The sequence below is a fragment of the Hippocampus bargibanti genome, linkage group LG09 (assembly GCF_051943395.1).
Source record: "Hippocampus bargibanti isolate YZ-2025 linkage group LG09, ASM5194339v1, whole genome shotgun sequence".
NCBI classification, from domain to species: domain Eukaryota; kingdom Metazoa; phylum Chordata; class Actinopteri; order Syngnathiformes; family Syngnathidae; genus Hippocampus; species Hippocampus bargibanti.
The window spans coordinates 16,948,722-16,970,724 of NC_142742.1; the positions used below are offsets into that span (position 1 = coordinate 16,948,722).

The 22,003-nt window shown below is 41.9% G+C and overlaps 1 protein-coding gene across 11 annotated transcripts in view; it reads left to right on the plus strand.

Annotated features, from left to right (window-relative positions):
- Nucleotides 1-22,003, plus strand: part of myt1lb (myelin transcription factor 1-like, b) — a 137,811-nt gene that overhangs the window by 71,596 nt on the left and 44,212 nt on the right. For all 11 annotated transcript variants that reach the window (XM_089004202.1, XM_089004210.1, XM_089004209.1 and 8 more), the window contains 2 exons: nucleotides 15,199-15,620; nucleotides 18,104-19,303. In XM_089004202.1, coding sequence (XP_088860328.1) covers nucleotides 15,199-15,620; nucleotides 18,104-19,303 — 1,622 coding nt within the window. The remainder of the gene's footprint in view (nucleotides 1-15,198; nucleotides 15,621-18,103; nucleotides 19,304-22,003) is intronic.

Consider the following 22,003-nt stretch of genomic DNA (forward strand, 5'->3'; position numbering starts at 1 on the left):
AGATACAGGAGAGGACTGTGAGGTCAAGGAGTTAATTTGGATGAACTGAGAGCGGCCAGATAGATAAGAGTGGAACTAGCGTAGGGGCGTGTCAGTGATCCCGATGGAGAGAAGTCTGTCAAGGAGGATGGGATGAAAAAGGGTGTCAAAAGCTGCAGTGAGGTCAAGAAGGACGAGGATGGAGAGTAAACCGGCGTCAGCTGCGAAAAGAAGATCGTTTGTGACTTTTAAGAGAGCTGATTCTGTACTGTGGTCAGGGCGGAAACCAGATTGGAATGGTTCGTAGATATCAATCTGGGAGAAGTGAGAGTAGAGCTGGGCGTACACAACTTTGTCTAGGATTTTGGAAATAAAAGGAAGGAATTGAACCATTTAGCATGTCTGGACTGAGAATGGATAGGGATAGTGAACTTCTGTAAATGTATTCATTGGTTCGATGTTTTATAAAGTGTTACAGATGCTAAGATAAAGTGAGCTTGACAAGTATTAAGTCAGTGGCATGCGAAGCGATTAAAAGTAATCATCAATGAGGGGTTGCTGACTCGAGAACTCCGCTGGAAGCTTATTGTCAACATGGGATGGGGAAGAGGGGTGCAACCCATCAACCCATCGACCGGCATTTGGATGCACCTCCGAGTTGGATGCCTTGGATTGCTGTGCCCTGATCCTCCCTCCATTAAAAGCCACTACATTAATCTTACATTACAAAAAAAAAAATGCTGTCAATAAATTGTTACATTGTCAGGAAATAACAGATCTAATATGGTTCTATTTAAAATGGTGCTTATGTTTTGCTAGAAATTGATATAAGAAAAAGAAACAAAAGAAAAAAAAATAATGGTCTTAAGAAAGAATGAGGTAAAACCACATTTATGTTCAGTCTTCTAATTTAATATCATGTTATCTGAATTTATCACCAAATGCTTTTCTCTGTCAGTTTGTCCAGTCAAACATTTGTTTAGGCGAATGAATGACCTGGAAGAGAAAATCTTGGGCTAGTCGCTAACTTGCTGCCTTGTGCGCGTGCATGTGTGTGTTTGAGGTGCATGATTGATTGAAGTCATTACTGTGGGACAGAGACGCCTTACCTGGCTAATCCAGCAGTGAAGCTGCAGGATGACAGATAGCTGAATTACACGCCACACCAGTCGGCTGCCCAATGAGCTTTACTCTTGCTCAGGAACTCAGACTCGTACGACCAAATTATGCAAAAGTACCAGCCTGTGTGTGTGTGTGTGTGTGTGTGTGTGTGTGTGTGTGTGTGTGTGTGTGTGTGTGTGTGTGTGTGTGTGTGTGTGTGTGTGTGTGTGTGTGTGTGTGTGTGTGTGTGTGTGTGTGTGTGTGTGTGTGTGTGTGTGTGTGTGTGTGTGTGTGTGTGCGAGTGTGTGCGTGTGTGCGAGTGTGGTTTCACTGCAGTATTGTGGATGCATTCTGTATGACTCTTCTTGAGTATTGTAGGATTTGCTCGATTTCAATTTGCGGACATATGCTTGGATTTTTTTACATTGGTTTGTTGCTTTACACAATTTACAACAGTTACCAGTGGTGTGAATGTAACGTCTGACATTGCACCAAACAATTCAACAATTTGCACCACACTTAAATAACCAAATTTTGCATTCTGGTTCATTCAATTCATTTTAAGGAAACAGTTCAGTCCTGTGCAAAAGCTGCAGAAGGCTTTTGTTACCATAACGACCAGGGTGTAGCTCAGCCATGTGACAAAATGACTGCTCAGTGCCAGTTTTGCAATTTTGCTAAAATATTAATCTACTTTTTTGACTCCAGTGTAGCATTTTTTCCCCTTTTAAAGCAAAGAGCAACACATTTAGCAGCTTTTTGTGGTGCTATTGTGAATTTCGGGAGACTCTGAAACGTCACCCAAAGATAGAGATGTTCACCCTCTCCTTCATCAGCACTCTGTTTGTTGCTTCCTCTCTCAGAGTGATTGAGGGGAAAGCATTCCACAGACCCAAATACTTGTAGCCAAACTATTGTGCAAATTTTGTATAACTTGACCAAAATCTGTGACACAGTGAGTATGAGGTTAAAGACTTTATGTGCTACTCATCCTATTTCTGGAGCCATAAATATGTAATCATGGTCATGATGAGGATGTTTGTTGTGTATCTCATCATATGTTGAACTAAATTACCAAACAAGTTATGGATCATTGCAATACATTTGCTTCAAAATGTAGCACCTTCAAATGTTGTCATCAGTTATTTAACTGAAAATAAACCCTTCATCAATATCATTTTTTATGGGCATCACCCTGAAATTATAGCTTGTGACTATTGCAATTGTGAAACCGCTGAAACCTTTATTTGCTTCACAATGGAGAAATTCCCAATTTACAGCGGCATAATTAGGAAAGGGATAAGTGGAAGTACATAAAGTATTGAAATACATATAAATTATAAAGTATAAATAAGAGCATACTGATAATCGGTGACTGGGGTGAGTCCAGGACTTCAAGTCTGTCTATTTAATAGCCTGACAGAAGTCAGCAGGAACGACCGGCAGTACTTCATTCAATGTGAGCGTGGTCTGGGCTGTCAGTGTAGTCTGAGGGGGTGGGGGTTTCTGGACATCATGGCCTCTTCCTATAGAGCTGCCCAGGACATTCGTAAGAATTTTCTAATTTGTTTTTGATTATACACAAGCAAATGTCAATAGAAATGTCAACAATCTATAGTTTTATGTATCCAACTCCTTTGAGGGGATTGTATTGGCTTGATGTTACAATATTTCCCCATCCTTCAAATAAGATAATGTAATGTGTGCGTCCCCCTTCAGAAACTATGCATCACTTGAACGGTCCCAAACGAGTCTCATCCCACCTTTCGTGGCCTCTCGAGGGTGACTACAAAATAAAGTCTCACTTGTGGATACATCATCCATCTCAAAAACAGAAGCGCTGTGATGGTAATAGTATCAGCAAGGTTCAAAAACTGTTTGTGAGAATGCATTTAGCACGCGGTCGGATACCGAAAAAAAGTCAAGGAAAGAGGCCGAGCTTTCTTGGTGATGTAGGAAGAAAGAATGAAAGGTAGGAAGGCGCCTGCTTGGATTGAGAGACTCGCCTCTCTTGAGTCGTTGCTTGCCTGAACTGTACTGTTGCTCATGTTCTTACTTAGAGGCTCAAACTGAGCAGTCATGCGATAAGGACAATTACAGTGACATGGGTGAAAAGAAGTGCAGCGAGAATCAAGTGAGTGTTTTCCTAAAGTTGCGATTGAGCTCATTAGCCGCAGGCTACAAATGTTGGAGAAGGGCTATTGAATGAGAGGAACAGGCTTATCGAACCACTGAGTTGAACAGGCTGCTGCTGGGTTCTGATTCCTTTCAGCGAGATGCATTGCACACGCTGTGCTCAACATCAGGAACACTGAAATCAAGACATCAGTTGTTTGTCGTTTTTCCAAACATGAGAATAAATTGAAACAATGCTTAAAAGACCCAAATGAACATGTTGGGTGAGTTTACATTCGTCTCTTATACTGCAACGATGAGGGGTTATTTAAACACCACAGCAATCACCTGAATATTTGACAAGTTTAGTATAAGATGACACTCATGAACAAGGATGGATGAGCTATAGTGGCTGTATTGCGAGATGAAGGCTGAGCCTCTAGAAAACGCCCCAAATTGCAATCGTCTGCCATGTGCTGAGCCTCCTGCACCACGACTATGTCTTTTGTTCTCCTCGGCTTGCGGGAGAAGCCTGACAGCTCTGAAAGGATCCTCTCTCTCTAGCTCTCCCTCTCTCTCGTCTGTCTGTCTCTCTCTCTCTTGCTGTCTTTCTCTCTCTCTTTCTGTATTGCTCTCTCTCTGTCTCTTTCCCTCTCTGCATCTCCCTCTTTTTCTCAGTATCTTTCTCAGTCTCCCTCTCTCTATCTTGTTCTCTCTGTCTAACTATTGGATATGCCTTTATTAGTCTCACAGTGGAGACATTTCTGTCTCTCTCTCTCTCTCTCTCTCTCTCTCTCTCTCTCTCTCTCTCTCTCTCTCTCTCTCTCTCTCTCTCTCTCTCTCTCTCTCTCTCTCTCTCTCTCTCTCTCTCTCTCTTTCTGTCTTTCTCTCTCTCGTCTCTTTCTCGGTCTCCCTCTCTAATGGGTTGATGTCTGTCTATCTCTCTGTCTTTGTATCTCTTTCTATCTCTGTCTCTCTTCCTCTTCCTCTCTCTTGTCTCTCTCTCTCTCTCTCTCTCTCTCTCTCTCTCTCTCTCTCTCTCTCTCTCTCTCTCTCTCTCTCTCTCTCTCTCTCTCTCTCTCGCTTCCTCTCTTTCTCTCTCCTCTCCTTCTCAAAACAAAGCGAGGCAAAGAGTCCTAGCTCTCCATTGACCACTATGAGAGGTATGAGATAATAAAAATACGATAAGAATCTAGCGTTCTCAAATTGCATGGTGTCACGTTGGCTTGACGGTTGGCGCTAGACGTTTTCCCATTGGGGAGGAACCTCATAATATGTTTAAATTTCTTTTAAAAGTCAGCTAGTTTATTTCTTTCCATATTTCTTGTGTATTCTTTGGGGAGGGGGTGCCAACCAGCTGCGTGTAAGCAGTGAAATGCCTTACAGGTGTCGGTGCAGCAGGAAAACGAGAGGGGGGAAATAAATTGCTGATGTGACAGTTGTTTATTTGTCAGAGTTTGTTGCAAACAAAAAGGTCGTCGCTCCAACGAGGTTTTATGGTCAGAAGCATTTTTTCTGGTGTGTATCAAATTTTGGGGAGTAAAAGAAGCGATTTTCATAAAACAACTAAATCCATCATTAAACCGGTTTGGTGGGTTGAGGTTCAATTTGGATCGTTCATACAATAGCCTGCTTAGGCAACATAGGATTAGTAATACTGATGAAGTGATACCGGTCCAAGTGGGGCAATCAGGCCAGTCGTTAGTCAGAACAATAGGAACAATCAGTGGAGCTGCATGGAGTAGTCCTCTGCTCCCCCCAACCTAAGAGCAGGGACCTATCATAGCAGAGTCCGCCATGTCTGGACAGTAGGGATATATATATATATAGGGCCTAAACTACCAGTAAGACTTTAGTTTGCTGACGAAGTTTCTTGGATAAGAAGTGAAATGTCCGACAAAGAAGTACAGATGACGGCTGAAGAAACCTTTTCATCGATGGACCACTCCTGTACGACTGAGAGCTTACACAGATGTAACAAACACTATGATGCAAAACATTTTTTTTTCCTTAAAGGGCCCTGTGCTCCCATTTTTGAGTTGCATCGCTCATTGTGGTTGGAGATTAGTATTGTTGATAATCTGCTACAAAATAAACAAATAACTAAATACATGAATAAATACCCAACATTGTTTAAAGAGTACACTGTTGAAAAGCAGCTAAGAATCTGTAAGAAATTAAAAAAAAATGTAACCAGAAGAAAGGAAAGAAAGAATGACAAGGAAGCAGAGCAAGGATAATTAAACAAATAACACAAAAATACTTGGTAAAAAAATAAGAAAATGAAAAACATTCAGCTTTGGAGCAAAAACCAATATGAGGGTGATACACTATATAGCGGTACAGGTGGCTTAATAGTTACGCACACTCTCAAGGGGTAGCTACCTTGTACATGTAACTGATGCACACTTTGCCTTTATCGTCGATGGCCAGCCATATGCATCGTTTTGAAAATATTTTGCAGTTTGATTCACGGCTGGGATTGAATGTGGCATTAAAACGGTTTCTTGTACTGAATGGCCAATTCCAGGCACCTTTTTACTTTGTAGAACAAGATACAGACCAACAAAAATTGAGTCTGTGCTGTTCCAACTGAGAGACATTGAAGACTAGATGATGCACTTAACTGTAAAGCAACATCAATCAAGAAGGCAGCCGCATACGTTGTGGGTGTTTTTGTGTGTGTGTGTGTGTGCGTGTGCGTGCGTGTGTGTGTGTGTGTGTGTGTGTGTGTGTGTGTGTGTGTGTGTGTGTGTGTGTGTGTGTGTGTGCGTGTGTGTGTGGAGGGGGATGGGCCTTTACCCACATTGCAATTGAAGTATATGCCACAGCCAAGCTAGCTTGTTTTCCATCAGCAACAATGATAGCAGGCTACAGGTCTTCTCATCCATTGTGACAAGTAAATGACTCTTGAGAGTTTTGAACGGCGCTTATAAATGAAATGTTTTATTATTTTAATTGAGGGAACTTGATGAGGAAAGCGGACTACTAACCCATCACAGTATATTACTAAATGGACCAATCATGACATATGATGCATGTGTCATTGTTCATGCAGGAAGAATTTCTGTCGGGTGTGCTGTCATGTATTGCAGAGGGAACGTTCGGGGGCTGTGTGGCATCATGTGTCATTCACATGAAGCAGAGGAAGGAGCTATTGCCTTCCTGGTGTGGCCGCATAGTTTACGACTGAGAGCTGACTGCCAACAGGTGCGCTTCTCCTTGCTGAGCTCCCTGCTGGGCCACCAAGGGCAGACAAAGAAAAACAGGGGAAAGTATTAGCACTTCCGCCTCACTGTACAGAGGTTTGATTCGGGCCACTGTCTTCCTGTGTGAAGTAGGCATGCTCTCCTCATGCCTGCATAGGTTTCCTCCGGGTTCTTGAGTTTCCACCCACATTCTCAAAACTCGCATGGTAGTTTAATTGAACACTTTATTTTGTCCCTCGGTGTGACTGTGGATGAGAATGGTTGCACGCCCGCGAGCGCCGGGAGTCCAAGTGACCAGAGAATGGTCGGATGGCTGTTACAATATGCAATTACAAAAAGTGACTATACATTAGTCTTGTCGAATTAACCTTCTTGAAAACTCAAGGAAACATTTTGTAGGTCTATACTTCCTCGTCTGCCTCCAGATCCCATTTTTATTCTCACAGACTGGCTACCCTCACAGTCATCCAGTGAGGACAGCCAATCCCTCATGGCTTTCTGGAGGCTGTCACCATGGAAACGGTGCTCTGCCACACGTGTCTATAGATCCTGCTGCTGGATAGAAGTCACAACCAGCGGTGCTGCATTCCCTGCATCTCTCGTCTACAGAGAAGCAACAATGAGCTGGGATTGTGGAAGAGATTAGATTTAGGTGATATATAGCGTATGTAATCTTAAATATTTACTGGTGGTGATACAACAGGCCGAGCGAGCCAATGAGGTGAGGTATGGGGGAGAAATATGGTGAAAGAAAATTGGGTGAACAGAGAGGAGGATTTGAGATGGAAAATCTGCAGTGAGAAGAGAAGAAGGGGAAGAGGCAGCCTCATAATTGTGTCATGGAGACAAATAGCATGTGATGCTAATGACCGGCTAAGCTTTTTCCCCCGCTGAGAAGCGCCACTAATATGACTGCTAGTAAAGGTGCCATGCAATGCCGTCGCATTCCAACAGTCGCTCAGCTGTCACCCAAAATTATCCAAATGGGAGCCCTTTGTCCCTTGCCTATCTCCCGCCCCCGTCTCACATTAAGTCTCCACAAATGGGCTTTCCTCTCTTGAAGTGTTATTTCTGCACGTAAGGGCCACTTTCCTCAAAGTGTAATAGAATTTGTTCCATTCCATAATGCCGAGGTAGCCACTCCATAAAATATGAAGTGGTGTTTTTGCGATGTGAAGCCCTTTTCCTTTTTGATTGCTACTTCTCTTGCACGCTCCTCCTTGAGGATTTCCCAAGGGATACAATTTTAAGGAACAATTAGAGCATGCGAGAGAGGGGTGTTGGTTTGATTTGTGATTTTTAATCATTAAGTGTGGCAATTTAAACAATAAAACTTTCCTATCCTCATTATTCTTTGGTCTAGTTGCAATGTCTTGAAGCTCTTGATGTCTAAACTATTTTACTCCTTTGCCAACCGAGGACACGTGTAATTTAGCCATGTTACTTTTTTAGTGAAATGGGGTTCCAAGCCTACATTAAAAAAGGTGACACTCACTCTGGCAATGCATAAATAGGACATAAAACATAAAGTCCGATTTTATGCCCAGAGTAGTTCAAAAATATATGTTATTGTAACCTGATCACTAAATACACAACAAATCGGCCATTGTGTTAAAAAATGTATGATGATACTTTCAAGTTCAAACAGGTGCCCCCATTAATCATGGAAATGTCCAATTTTACCATACTGGTGTGCTTGTTGTTTAAATGTTTGTTTTACAATAATCCCTGCAAGAACTTCTCTTTGTTGTCAAGTCTGTACTGGATACCTGTGACGAAAATTGCACTGCTCAGAAAAACATGTACAAATGTCTGTCAGTTGACAACACTTTAAATGGGGGAATTTTAAGTTGAATGGACTATGGATTATTCTCTGTTCTTTAACACCACAATCTTGTCATTTGTTGGTCCCTTAAAGGACAACCGACGCCTCCGGACAAGTTGTATCCATAATTTGTAAAATCACTTCAAATGACTTCTACTGAGCGTATTTTACAAAGATTCCACAGCATATAGCTATATTTTACGTTTTAAGACTTGCGCTGAATATTCAGGAAGTCTTGTTTTCGAGTTGATGACGTCACGTCTGGAACGCCCCTGACCGAGAAAACGACACACAATGCATTTTGGGTACTTTGTTTGGTCTGAAAACTTCGTGTTGATCCGTGTTGATGGCGAAATTCGAAAGAAAAAACATACATAACGCGATGGTGAATCGTTGTGTGTTGCACCAAGACTACTATATGATACTAGTTGACACAAACTCCCAGCAGACAAATCAGCTCATTTCTATCGGAGCTTGGGCGACATTTTTTACATTTTCGGGGAGCTACATTGGAGTCCAGACGCCATAAAATGATACAGGGAGGACTTCTTTAATCGATTGCAAACATTTATGCCTTCTTGTTCAGAACTATTTGAATCATATTCATAACTGGATGAGTAAAAAGAAAGCAATTTCTCTGAATCTGAAGCCATTGTTTTGATTCTCGAGCAAGGCAAAGACGTCCTGGTGTGACATCACCAACAAGGGGGCGGGACCTTCTGAAACTCACGATTTCCGGGATCATTTTGAAGTAGTTTTGGTACACTTGGTAACTCATTTTTATTGGTGTTTTGCATTTGACTAAAAATATCAGCCTGCGTGTTTTGGGTATTTTAGATGCTATAAAACGTTTTTCTGATGTCAGTTAAGAAACAAAAAAAGGTTGTCCTTTAAATTGAAGTGCCCCTGCATCTATGATCACAGTCATTGTAGGAAAACATATTTATTGCATGCTATCATGTTGTTTCGATGATAAGTTTTCTTTAGCCGTCATCTGTACAAATTTGAAGGTTTCGGACGTTTCGCCTCCTATCCAAGAGGCTTTGTCAGCGAACTAAAGTCTGACTGGTCGTATCGCCCCGATTTATATATCCCTAATGTCCAGACATGGTGGCGCCGGACACAGCTATGATAGGTCCCTACTCTCAGGTTGGGGGGAGCAGAGGACCACTCCCTGCCATGCATGCCATGCATGTTCTTTGAGTGTGGGAGGAAACCGGAGGACCCGGAGAAAACCCACGTGGGTCCGGGGAGAACATGCAAACTACACACAGGGAGGCCGGACCGGGACGCGAACCGGCGACCTCTGCACTGTGAAGCCAGCCGGTGTGCTAACTACTCGACTACCGGGCCGCCCCCGCTGTGACAACACTGCTTCCATTTCCATTTGATCACCTGGGCGTTACTTGTTCAAACGATTCATTGGATATCTTGTATTGCATTGTTTTTGATGACATACCATGCACAACTTGCTCCTCTACATCATTCTGGTGATTCCGCTCGGGGAGGAAATATCAAAACAGCTTCATCTTCTGCAGTCATAACTGACCATCAACTGTGCACTTTGCTGTACGGTTGATCTTTTTTTCCCATTAATTTATGTTTACTGCTTCTTCTTTCATGTATTCAATGCAACACAACGCAACTACATTTATACAGCACTTAGAAAGGCCCGTAGCCGGTCCACGGACTGGTGGTTGGGGCAATGCAAGCAGGATTGAAAACCATTCACATAAGGTTTTATGCAGAGCATCAAATGGAACTGATCATTTGACTATCAGGGAGAAATGTAGGTGAACTCTGCAGAGTTGATTTCTGTTGAATATCTCGCAGAGATACATTTTACTGTTTTTATGTAGGATTGTAACTTCAAAATTATTACATTTACATTATAATTTATTTTGGTTTTTCTAGATTGGTCTGTTTCTTAATTCTTCACTTTGCTATTTTATTTTTTGTAAAATGGAATAACAGTTTGAAATTAATAAAAAATAATTAATAGATATTGAAGGTTTACATGCAAATTTCCCTATTGCGGGACTATTATGGGTTTTCTTATTTTTATTTGTGTTCTTATTCTTATCCTTATGTTCTGTCATTGGAAACCTTACTCATATGTATAATGGTGACTTCAAACAACGAAGTGCACTTGACTCCTTTGAAAGATATAATGAGCATCTGAGAAAACAGTGTTTGTGATTTATAATCTATTATCGGAGAAAAATACAGTGTTCGGTCAATTTACGTTTCCACGTTTTCACACCGAAAGGGATCCCAGAGAGACCACACTGATACAACTCAACTCACTCTCGTTATTTATTGTTGATTGAGTTTTGAATACATTGGTTCTTTTTTGTTTGGTAGACGAGCAGTGAAGTAGGCCATAAACCTACAAATGGAAACATAGAATAGAAATGCAACTCATTCACAATCATTTGTTATCACAACTTTCACATTATTTTAGTTTTAATCAACAGAAAGGTAGAATGTGGAAATGCAACATGTGGACTCACCGGCGATGTGTCTCCCTCGGCTAACAAGAGCCCCCTGGTTCAGACAGCATTTATCTCCACAGCCACACCCACTCACCGGCTGATTGGATTAACCCTTTCAAGTCTGTACTGCTGTAAAGTGATTGCCTATTTACACAATATACAGTGTTTCCAATCTTGTACTTTTTTGATGCTATGCTTGCCCTTAAAGGACAACCGACGTGTCCGGACAAGTTGTGTCCATAATTTGTAAAATGGCTTCAAATGACTTCTACTGAGCGTATTTTACAAATATTCCACCGCATATAGCTATATTTTACGTTTTAAGACTCGCGCTGAATATTCAGGAAGTCTTGTTTTTGAGTTGGTGACGAGTCCGTACGTGACGTCACTAAAGGATGGCACATATAATTCTTTAATCGATTGCAAACATGTATGCTTTCCTCTTCAGAACTATTTGAATCATATTCATAACTGGATGTGTAACAAGAAACCATATTCTCCGAATCTGAAGCCATTGTTTTGATTCACAAGCAATGCAAGACGTTGGCGTGACGTCACGAACTGGGGGCAGGACTTTCTGAAAATGCCCAATTCGCAGCTCAATTTTTGGCCTATTTTGGACACTTTAAGTCATTTTTATTGGTGTTTTGCATTTGACTAAAAATATCATAATGTATATGTAATATAATACGTTTTTCTGATGTCAGGAAAAAAAAAAAGTGGTGTCGGTTGTCCTTTATGGCTGCTTTGATTGTCATCTGCTTCGACAAGGTTTCGTTGTTGATGATTTGATGCATAATGTGGATGAAACAGGCACACCACATTCACATTACTGCACTGCATGCCTCTCACCAGTGACGTGCGATGAGGTTCTTGGCTGGTGAGGCACTGACGTCATCACAGTCAGATTTACAAACATATGACCTCTAAAAAAAATGAAGTCTACAGAGTACCTTACTTACCATTTGATTGGATTGGCAACAGTTAACGGGTTTTGTTTAAAATGTCATGTCAGCATTCTTTATACATATATACAAACTGTAGCATAGAAAAAAAGAATTAAAAAAATGTTATTATCGTGTTCCCTTTACTTATAAACGAAGTCCATGCGCCACTCCTTCTGAAGAAAGGCATCGATAACTACTTTGTAGAAGCCTTCCTTAACTTTCTTCAGTTTTAAAAGTCTCTCTGTCTCAATGGAGATCACTGCCATTGAAGAAAGTCGTCCTTGATCAGTCTTGTTCCGAATGTATGTTTTCAGTCTTCTCAGTGCTGAGAATGACCGCTCCACTGATGCTGTCGTAGGTGGAACAGTGAGCACGAGCTGGAGCAACTTTGTCGCCTCAGGAATAGTTTCAATGAGATCCTTTTGGGCCAAAAAGCTGAGAAGCTGTCCTGCCATCCATCCCTCACCGTTTGTGAGCTATACAGTCCGGTGTTGGTCTTCCTATAATTATCTTCTGCTTCGATTGAAAGTCCAGTTTCGAAAATTCTTTCAATTTAGATATGTAATCCTCCATTCTGAAAAAAGGCCAAGCAACACGAAAAAAATGACTGGAGGGTTGCACTTAACTTGCTAACTGTTTACTGTAGCTTGCTGTCACTAATTCTATTATTGTGCAGCCGAGGAGTTGCAAGAAGAATCTCTGGAATCACCAGCGCCCCCTGTCATAAGGCAGGAGAACTGTGTGCCTCACCTATGCACACATTTTTGATTAAAATACAATAAAATAAACATTGTAGTACAGTGTTTATAATGTACAGTCACTGTACATTATATACACCAGCTTAACTGTAGAAATTTAGTTCATATACTAAAGGTTTTTGAACACTTTAATAGCGATATGCAGAGGGACAGCAATGCAGTCTTACTGCAGAACAAGCCAGCACAGTGAGCATAGTCATTGTGCAATCCATGGTGATCAGGCTCAGACGGCTGAACTTGAACGGTAAATGTGAAAATCCAGCGATTTTGAAAAAAAAAAACTCAAAAATGGTGAAGTCAAATGGAAAAGAACTTGAAAGTACAAATCACTAAATAAATATAACTGTTTAATTTATTTTTTCATTTGATAATTCCATGATGACAGGTGAGGCACAGCCTCACTTGCCTCCCCTGACTGCACGTCACTGCCTCTCGCCTATTTTCCTCTCTGGACTTGCCAGCACCTTATCTACTGGGTCCTGCCCTTGATTTATCTTGAAGGTCCTGGAATCAAGGAACTGCAATGGGCGGCATTTTAATGTGATTTTCAGGTGTTTGCCTGAAAACAATATTGATCACTGTGCTCCATTTTGCTTACCACACACACACACACACGCACACACCTGCACACACACGCGCTCGCGCACTGCCCCATAGACCCTCATAGAGCCCTGGGGCAGAGGCCTAGCTGTCAGACAGGGAATGAGTTTCCATGTGGGGTTGGATTAATGAAATAGGGCCCTTGGTTGCAGAAGAGGCCGGGGGGTCAGATCATTAAGGAATCCCTGGGCAGAGTGAGATTGAGCCTGCTAGGCAGAATGGATGGTGACTGACTGATAGACATCCAAAGAAAGAGGGTGAGGGAAGGTAGAGGTTTGAGCACTTGACTGACAGGGTTCCTGTGGATCCTTGAGAAGTCGTCAAGGCGTTGAATCCATTAATCTGAAAACAAAGTAAATTAACCATCATTTAAAAAAAAAAAAAAAAATCCAAATTACTCATGGTAACACACTCATGTGAACAGAGCCAATGAAATAATAATTTGGTTTTATTCAAGACTCTTCGTAGCAGATACACACTTTAATCAATATGAGATTTTTGGGACTGTGATGTTGGCCTTTAATTGGTTTGAACTGAATTACTTTATTTATTCTTTAATTTAATTTGAAATGGAATAAAAATGTATTTGAAAGTATATCATTTAGCTTGCCTTAAACTGTAATAACTATATCCTTGTGTGCCCTGCGATTGACTGGCAACCAATTCAGGGTGTCCCCCGCCTCGTGCCCGAAGACAGCTGGGATTGGCTCCAGCACCCCCCCGCGATCCTAATGAGGAATAAGCGGTACGGAAAATGGGTGGATGGAATACTGGCTGCAGTGGTGTTATGGTTTCGCTAGATGCCACTACGCTGAACGGAAAAGGAATACGATACACGACAATAACTCTTATTTTATATTACGCTACAGCTGCAAGAAATCACTTTACAGAGCATTTAAAATACTACATCCAAGGAATCAGAATATTGATCCATATTTAAAGTGCATCGGATTACCAATGTCCAATGAGATGTACCTAATGCCAAAGACATGAGGTATGAGGTGGGAAACCCAAGGCCAGTGGTCTCAAACTCCGATCCTCGAGGGCCACTTTCTTCATCGTCAACCAAGACTGCCAATTACTCTATCTTAATGGCATCACTGCAAACCTGATCAAGTCCAACTAATCCAAACTTTAATGTGCCAAACGTTAAGTATTCATCCTCAGCCAAAGAAGCACCAAACGTTAACTTTCCCCAAAATAATCAATACAGTTCTCATATACAGTACAAAAGCTTGTGCCGTTCACTCAGTTGAGACATTTTTTTCCTGTGTAAAAGTAGAGCTGGGCCAAGGGAAATATCCAGGGGTTGTGTGAGCGTTTGTAAAATAGCAGCCCAGGGATATTTCACAGCCCAGTGAACGTGCCCAAAACGTGTTTAGCTCCAAGCTTGGAAAGGGGCTTTATTTGATGGCCAAAACACTCAGGGCTCATCAAAATTCTGACAGTGTGGGTTGCTTTTGTTCAAATGTGCCACATTTGTCCACACAGCCACACACGTGCACACATTCTTCGTTAAATGGGAAAACGCATTTACTTGCATATATGTGTTGGTCAGGCAGCTGTTTTGAGCATGTGGGAGGAAAATAGTTAAAACGCATGTGGTCGATAGCCACAATGCATGCACACATGATCTGATTTGGATTTTGTTTTCCTGGTTCAAAAAAAGAAAAGGGGGGGGGGGGGCTAGAGGAATGCATTAAAATATTACACGCCTTGGCACAGTTAATCAGACTTCATGTTGTCTCTTTCCCTTTTTTATCACAATTCCAGACAGGCAGTTGTCTTTTGATGTGCTGGGTTTATGTCAGAACAAAGGAACATCAATCTGCTATGTGTTTGCACAGTGCACTGCGTGATTTTGCTTTGCCTGAAGAACAAATTGGTTTAACATGCACCTAAATGTACTAAACCTCGGTTCAGCTCAACATCAAAATCACAGCAACATGCAACTGTTTACTGCATTTTAATTTGAATGCAATGATTATTAAAATATCATAAAAGGAACAATATGTTGTTTGTAATAACAACATGTAACGTAATCGCTCATTTTACTTAATTTGTGGAGATTAGCACCTGAACAAAGAAACCCACAGCAAAGAAAGTGAACATTTCTGTCCAGGTGAGGCTAAGCGCTAATAGATGCTCTCTCTTATTTCTCCCATGCAGTGTGTATGGATGCCCTGTGGCCAAGAAGAGAAAGAGTCTAGACAGACAAACCTTGGAGACCTCCCCCAAAAGAAGCACCTACCTCGACGACATGGACAACTCAACAATGGAAGAGTGTTATGAGACGGATGGAACAGAAGAGATGGATGACAGAGAGGAGGAAGAGGATGGACCGCTGGAGGAGGAGGAAGAGGAGGAGGCGGGTGAGGTGGAGGAGGCTGAAAGCTATATGGACTACAACGAAGAGCAAATGGAGCATGAGGAAGGCGAGATGGGCAGAGGCGAGGGTGAGGAAGAGGTAGATGTGGAGGAAGAAGAAGACGAAGAAGAGGAAGAGCGGGTAGAAGAGGAGGAAGAGGAAGAGACGGTGGCAGTGGATGACTATGAAGAGGGGGAAGAGGAGGAAGGGGAGCAAGGGCAAGGTGAGTAAATTTAATTTCACATCAGAAAACCATGCTGAAATTTCATTAGCGCATAGACAAAAAAAAGTTCTTTGTGTGTATCATTTGCATATCCGTGCTTGTATTTACATATTTGATGGGCTATGTGAAGTATTTGGGGCTGGTAGACATGATGTTCAAACATTGTGTTTTGCATTCCAGTGAGGAATGAGATCAGGAGCAACATTCTGGAAGAACAGCATGTCTGTGATCACATTATTCCTGTATGAGTTTTGTTTTTAGGGTTCATTCATTGAGTGACTTACACATTTTGCTGAGTGTGTAAATGACGTCATTTCAAATTCTTTATTTCACTTTATTGATGTAATGCAGCAATTATAGAACATGAATGTGTTTCTGTAAAAAAAGTGTCAAATTTCAGCTTGGGCCAATTTCATCATTATTTCAGAAAGAAATGGTTTGGTATCACTTTGGATCCCATCTATCAAGAAAAAAACAATGTGTGACACTTGTCTCAATCATTTCCCTCCATCAATCTTAAAATGCACATATTTTACAGTTTTTGACACAAAAATAGTCAATTCTCATCAATTGCAGGGAATACTGTGTCGGGGACAAATAAATATTCACATGGAAGGACAACTTATTGTAAATTTTAAAACGAGGGATGTCAAAATCATTTATGTCATTATAAGAGGGAAACCATTGATGTATAGCATCAATTCATCATCATGTATAAAGTGATGGAGAGCTTGGAAACCAGAATTCAACAGTTTAAGTGTTTTTGGAAGAAAAAAAACAGTGTACGAGCAATATTGCTTGTCCAAATTATGATTTCAGTCCAGATTTTAGCAATAATTCTGAAGTAAATTATGTGTGTTTTGGACTATTCATCTGCATGTATTTAGAATGCTCGGGTACCTCCCTTGAAAATGTGCAAATTCCAAACAGAGTTGTTCCATCTGAAACTCAAACCCAGACTTGCTAAGTGTGAGTCAGACTCGCCACCCACTACCTCACTTTGCTGTTGTAGCCACCACCAACTGATGCTTAAAGTAACGGGTTTTGTGACGGGGATTCGTTGGCCCGGCCGACCTCTCAACCCTCCCCAATCTTCTTTGACGTGCCTAACACCAGATTTGGCAGGTTTCTCTCCAGCAGACTTTGCTTTGCACCCCCACATCGCAATTGGACCTGACAGTGCCTTCAAGTCCAATTAAGAGTGAGGATCTGAGGGGGGAGTGTGTTAACCCCATTTGACGCTCAGTACTACCCACCCAACCACCCAAAGTGTAGATGTGGCGCCTGAACAGCCATGTGCTTTATTTTCTTGCAGATATGTGAAAACAGACTGATTCTTTACATCTTGCAACCGAGACTTCAACAACGAGACCGGCCCCTTCCCGATCATGTATTTTATCCATAAACATTTACCACACAGCCCACGATGCATTTCAGACATTATTCACACTCATTATAAGCACTGAGCTCCGTAATCATAATATAATTTGCCTGATTAGAATTTAATACCTTGCAGCATTTTAATTGGCAGTATTTTCCCATGGAAGTGCAAAAAAAATTGTTCCATATGCATCAGTGTGACGCTCTACGTTCACCCCGCGACAGCGGTTCCGGATTGTAGATTTCAATCATATAAACGTAATAGAGGTGACATCCCGGAGCTTCTGCAGTGTTCCTCTGTGTCATGTACATCTCTGCAGCTAATCCAAAGCCAATTGACGGCAGGATATCGTCCCGTTTCCTCCCTTAATCTGTTTCACTTCTACATTCCTTTTGTGTACTGCCATTGCTGCTCTAATTACTTTCCTGTGCCATGTGTCATACCATCGAAAATTAAAGCCCACCAGTGCAAAAAGCCTCCGTAAGAAGAAAATTTGCTTGGACATTTGTGACAGTTCCCTCCTTAGCTAAGGGGCAGCAGTGGTGGTTTTCGTAGAAAGTTTGAGGTCTGTGTGTGTATGTGCATGCATGTGCGTGTACGTCTGTGTATGTGCGTGAATGTGTGTGCATGTGTGTGTCTGTGTGTCTGCGAGAACCCTGGCACTCGTGAATCAGGAATATTGAAAACAGGACTTGGGCATCCCCGCTGTATCCAGTCAGTGGCACAGACACGTAATGCGTGTTAATGCAATTATTTTATTTAAAATACAAACTCAAAAAAACTCTAAAATTTGATTATGAAGACACCAGTAATTCCTAAACTTCAAGAATATGGTTGAAAAAACAAAAAACAAAAACAAAATACATGCATCTTTTCACAAACAAAGCAGCTCCATGTAATTTCTAAGAAAATCTATTCCTGAAATTATTCAAGCTACAGTCGAGCTTCCTGTGTCTATTCACAAATCAGAACATAAGCTGCGGTTAAGACTCAAAAGACATTATTAGTGGAAGCAAATATCCAATGGAGAGAGGCCAGAGTTATGGTTAAATGGGATGACGTCAATGAAACTAAAAGCTATTTGTCCTCTCTTTCTGAACAGAGGAGGCGCTCATGAGTGGTGGTGAGGGCAACAGTGGAGGTGGAGGCGGAGGTGGAGGCGTCAATGCCAAGTCAGGTCCCACTGTGGAGCGGGACAACAACAACAACGACGAGTATGAGAACTATGACGAGCTTGTGGCCAAGTCGCTGCTCAACCTGGGAAAGATCGCAGAAGATGCCGCCAACCGAGCAATGACGGAGTCAGAAATGAACAGCAACTCCTCTCACAGCGCTGAAGAGGAAGAAGAAGAGGAGGATGATGATGAAGAGGAAGACGAAGAGGAGGAGGAGGAAGAAGAGGAAGAAGAAGAAGGGGAGGAGGAAGAGGAGGAGGAGGAGGAGGAAGAAGAAGAGGAAGAGGAAGAAGAGGAAGAGTGTGAGGAAGCACCAACAAGTAATCAGCGCGATCTGAGTTTGGACGTTCATAGTGATGTGGTCAGGGAGACTGTGGACTCGCTCAAATTACTGGCACAGGGACATGGGGCTGTGTTATCGGACAATTTGGAGGGACAGGACTACCCAGAAGGTATTGCTGGAAACGGAGACTGTTCCCACAGCGGCCTAAGTGTGCACAATGGTGGTAACGGACTAAATAAGACCTGCGGTAATGGACAATTCGAAAACAGTGATGAGGAAGTGTGTCTAAGCAGTCTGGAGTGCCTACGGAATCAATGCTTCGATCTTGCTCGGAAACTTAGCGAAACAAAGCCCACAGATCGCAACGGGTCCTACCAGCAGAATCATTACCAATGCGGGGACATGAATCAGCAACCCCAACATCACGGTTATGGAGAGTTCCAGCATAGCCAGGATGACAGACGAGCGCTGGACAGGAACTATTCAGACATGGACAATCTCTTGAAGCTTGAGGAACAGCTGAGCCCACGATCCAAAGCCTTTGCCGGTTATGTACAAGCAGACCGTTTTCAACATCGAGACTTCGATGAAGACACAGCCTCTGTCACTTCAGACAAGTCAGAGGAAGTATTTGACATGACAAAAGGCAACCTTTCGTTGCTGGAAAAGGCCATTGCACTGGAGTCCCAACGTGCAAAGGCACTGCGGGATAAAATGGAGACAGAAGCAGCTAGGAGAGACGGCGTGAGGTATAGCCATGATGACCAGGGTTCACGGCATCCCTTTGCAGTTGAGCGTAAAGGACGACTCCCTGACGGAATGAAGAAGCTTTTCTATCATAAAGGTGCGTGCATTAGACCGACACGCTCAGAAGAATGTGCACATGTTCATTAGATGTAATGCTAAAGCTGAAATTTAAAATGAAATCTGTGCGTCCATCCATTTTTAAACCCCCTTTGTCCTCATTGGGGTCATGGAATAGTGAAAGTTTATCCTCATTGACTTTAGACGTGAGGTGGGGTGCAATCTGAACTGGACACAATCCATTGCATCTTATTGAATGCAATGTATCTTTTATGGCATAAAATGTAAGGGATCTCATCAAAATGAGTGGGTCTTTGATTATGCTTCATTGGAAGGCTCCAATACAGTATGTCATTTAATATATTGCCAGACAGTGTTCTCTACTATACATGTAAGTTTGGTCCCCCAGTGTACCCCTACGACAACGTTTTGCGGCCAATTTGAATCTTGGTAGCAGCAGGAGCAGTAGCAGCAGCTTATGTTGTTAAAATAGGCCAGCGTGGAAACATCAGAGGGTAGGCTTGTCAAGCATAAGTAATGGCAATCTGCACGGCCTGTTAGGGCGCTACATTTCATCCTTGGGATGCAGCTTGGGGTAAAGCCTTCTATTTTTATACCTATTTTTAAGGATTCGGGGAAGAGGAATGCTTGCATCCCTTTGCAGTGAATTAATTTATACATTCCTCTACTCGGCATACAACCTCCTGTCTGACTAACAGTCTGATTTTCAACAAGCCTGCAGAAGGACAAAACATAACGAGTGATGGTTGCGCCGGCTGTCTGCAGCTAAGGACTGTAACAAGTTGCAACACTCATTTGTGGTGCTTTGAATGCAGAACTCCTCTTCCAGTTTATATTAGTCCACTCCTAATATCTTTTTACTGTGGCAATATTCTGCCTTAATTAGGCTAAATTATCCCCCCCCCCCCTACTCCACGCACGGGATATTTAGACAAGAGAGACAAATACAAGAATGCTAATCCACAGCAGGATGATATTAAACTTCAAATGCCACACAATTCTCAGCAGGTATATCTTGCAACGTAAATGCCACACAAATGTTAATTTTGAGAGTCTTCTACAGACTCAGTGCTTGAATGATGCTGGAATATAGAGTGGAAGGATGATAATAATCTTGATATCAGATGGACGATAGTAGCAGACACTCACACGATGGGGTGACCATGCGTGCTTTAGAAAACGCAGCATGTTGAAAAGCTTCAGGTGGGGAACAGGATGTCAGCGATGGACGCAGTTTGGGAAAAGAAGCATGAGGTTAAGATGAGAATGGAGGAGTACTCGAATGACCGATAAGGAACAACAGGCCCGTTGACTGCACATTAATTATCCAGAGATGGTATGGTAATGGGACCCATTTGCTATGCAAAGCACAGCCCTTCCCAGGCCGCAATCAATATTCCTTCCTTCTAATATGCCTTCCACCCAGGAAAGGCTGGCAACCGAATGTATGTATAAGAAGGCATGCAGTTAGAAATACTTCATTGGTATTTTATCTCATGCTAACAGACAGGGCCTCAAAAGAAGTCATCCTTAACAAGCCAAATGATAAAAATGCTTGTTTTGTTTACATCAAAGGCAGAAAGAATACGGGGGGTGTGGGGGGGGGGCTTAATGACAACATGCAGTGCCCTCTACACACAGATTTTACGGGTGAAGGATTGAGTATGTGATCTGTCACCTTTTCCTAACCCTACTTCTCACTTGATTCTGTTATTCTTTGTTCTTGCTTCAAACCTCCTGTGTTTTTGTGGGGTTGTCATTTAGTGCCTTAGGAGTTACAGTTTCAAATCTTTAATCAGCCATGCATCAATTTTTCTGTACACACCCACCCACTCCCTCATATTACTCAAATACTTGTGCATAATGAACATTTCAGTCTCTCATATTGTTGCTTTTTGGTTGTATAAGCTGATGAGATGTTTACATCCTGAAGCTCTGTGAGGAAAAACATATTTCTCATATCTTCCTGCAGTCAGCAAATGTACTGTAGAATTGTAGATTTGAAATCCAAACTGTGTTCAAAATCCCTCACTTTAACTTGCAGTGAGAACCTCTTAAATATGAAAACATGGGTTTGGAGAAAGTAGAAGACTGGATGTCTGTGCCACGTGTCATATGATCACTGGTTGTAGAGAACATATTTCAAAGACTAAACACTTGCTGCAAGTCAGTAAAATTTCTCCTCTACGGCAAAGTTGACATTTTTGTTTAATAATGATAGCTGATAGAAGTTGTAACTTAAGTGGTTGCTGAATACAATGACACGACAGAACTTCATAATTTCCCTGAGCAAATCAGTAAAGACAAGAACTGTATTTTCTGCACGATAAGTCTCTTCGGATTGTACAGCGGATCTTCAATGAATGGCCTATTTCAAAAATGTTTTCATGTGTGTGGTGCACTGCAATATACGGCACATAGAATAGAAGCTACAATAATAGCTGAAGTTGCGCTATGCATCCAATAGAGAGAGCTTCAGTAAAGGGAATACAGTACGTTATATAGACCAAAGCTATGCAGAACTGGATATAAAACATATACAAGCGGCATCACAAAACAAGAAGTGAAAGGAAAAAACATCAAAGACAATTGATTCAACACAGAGCTATACAAACCTCATGGGATCACATTCACAAGGGGCTAAATATTCTCAGTCTATCTGGTCTCCTTATTCATTTAGTCAGTAGTTAACTAGATGGCGTAGAAATACTAACAAGGA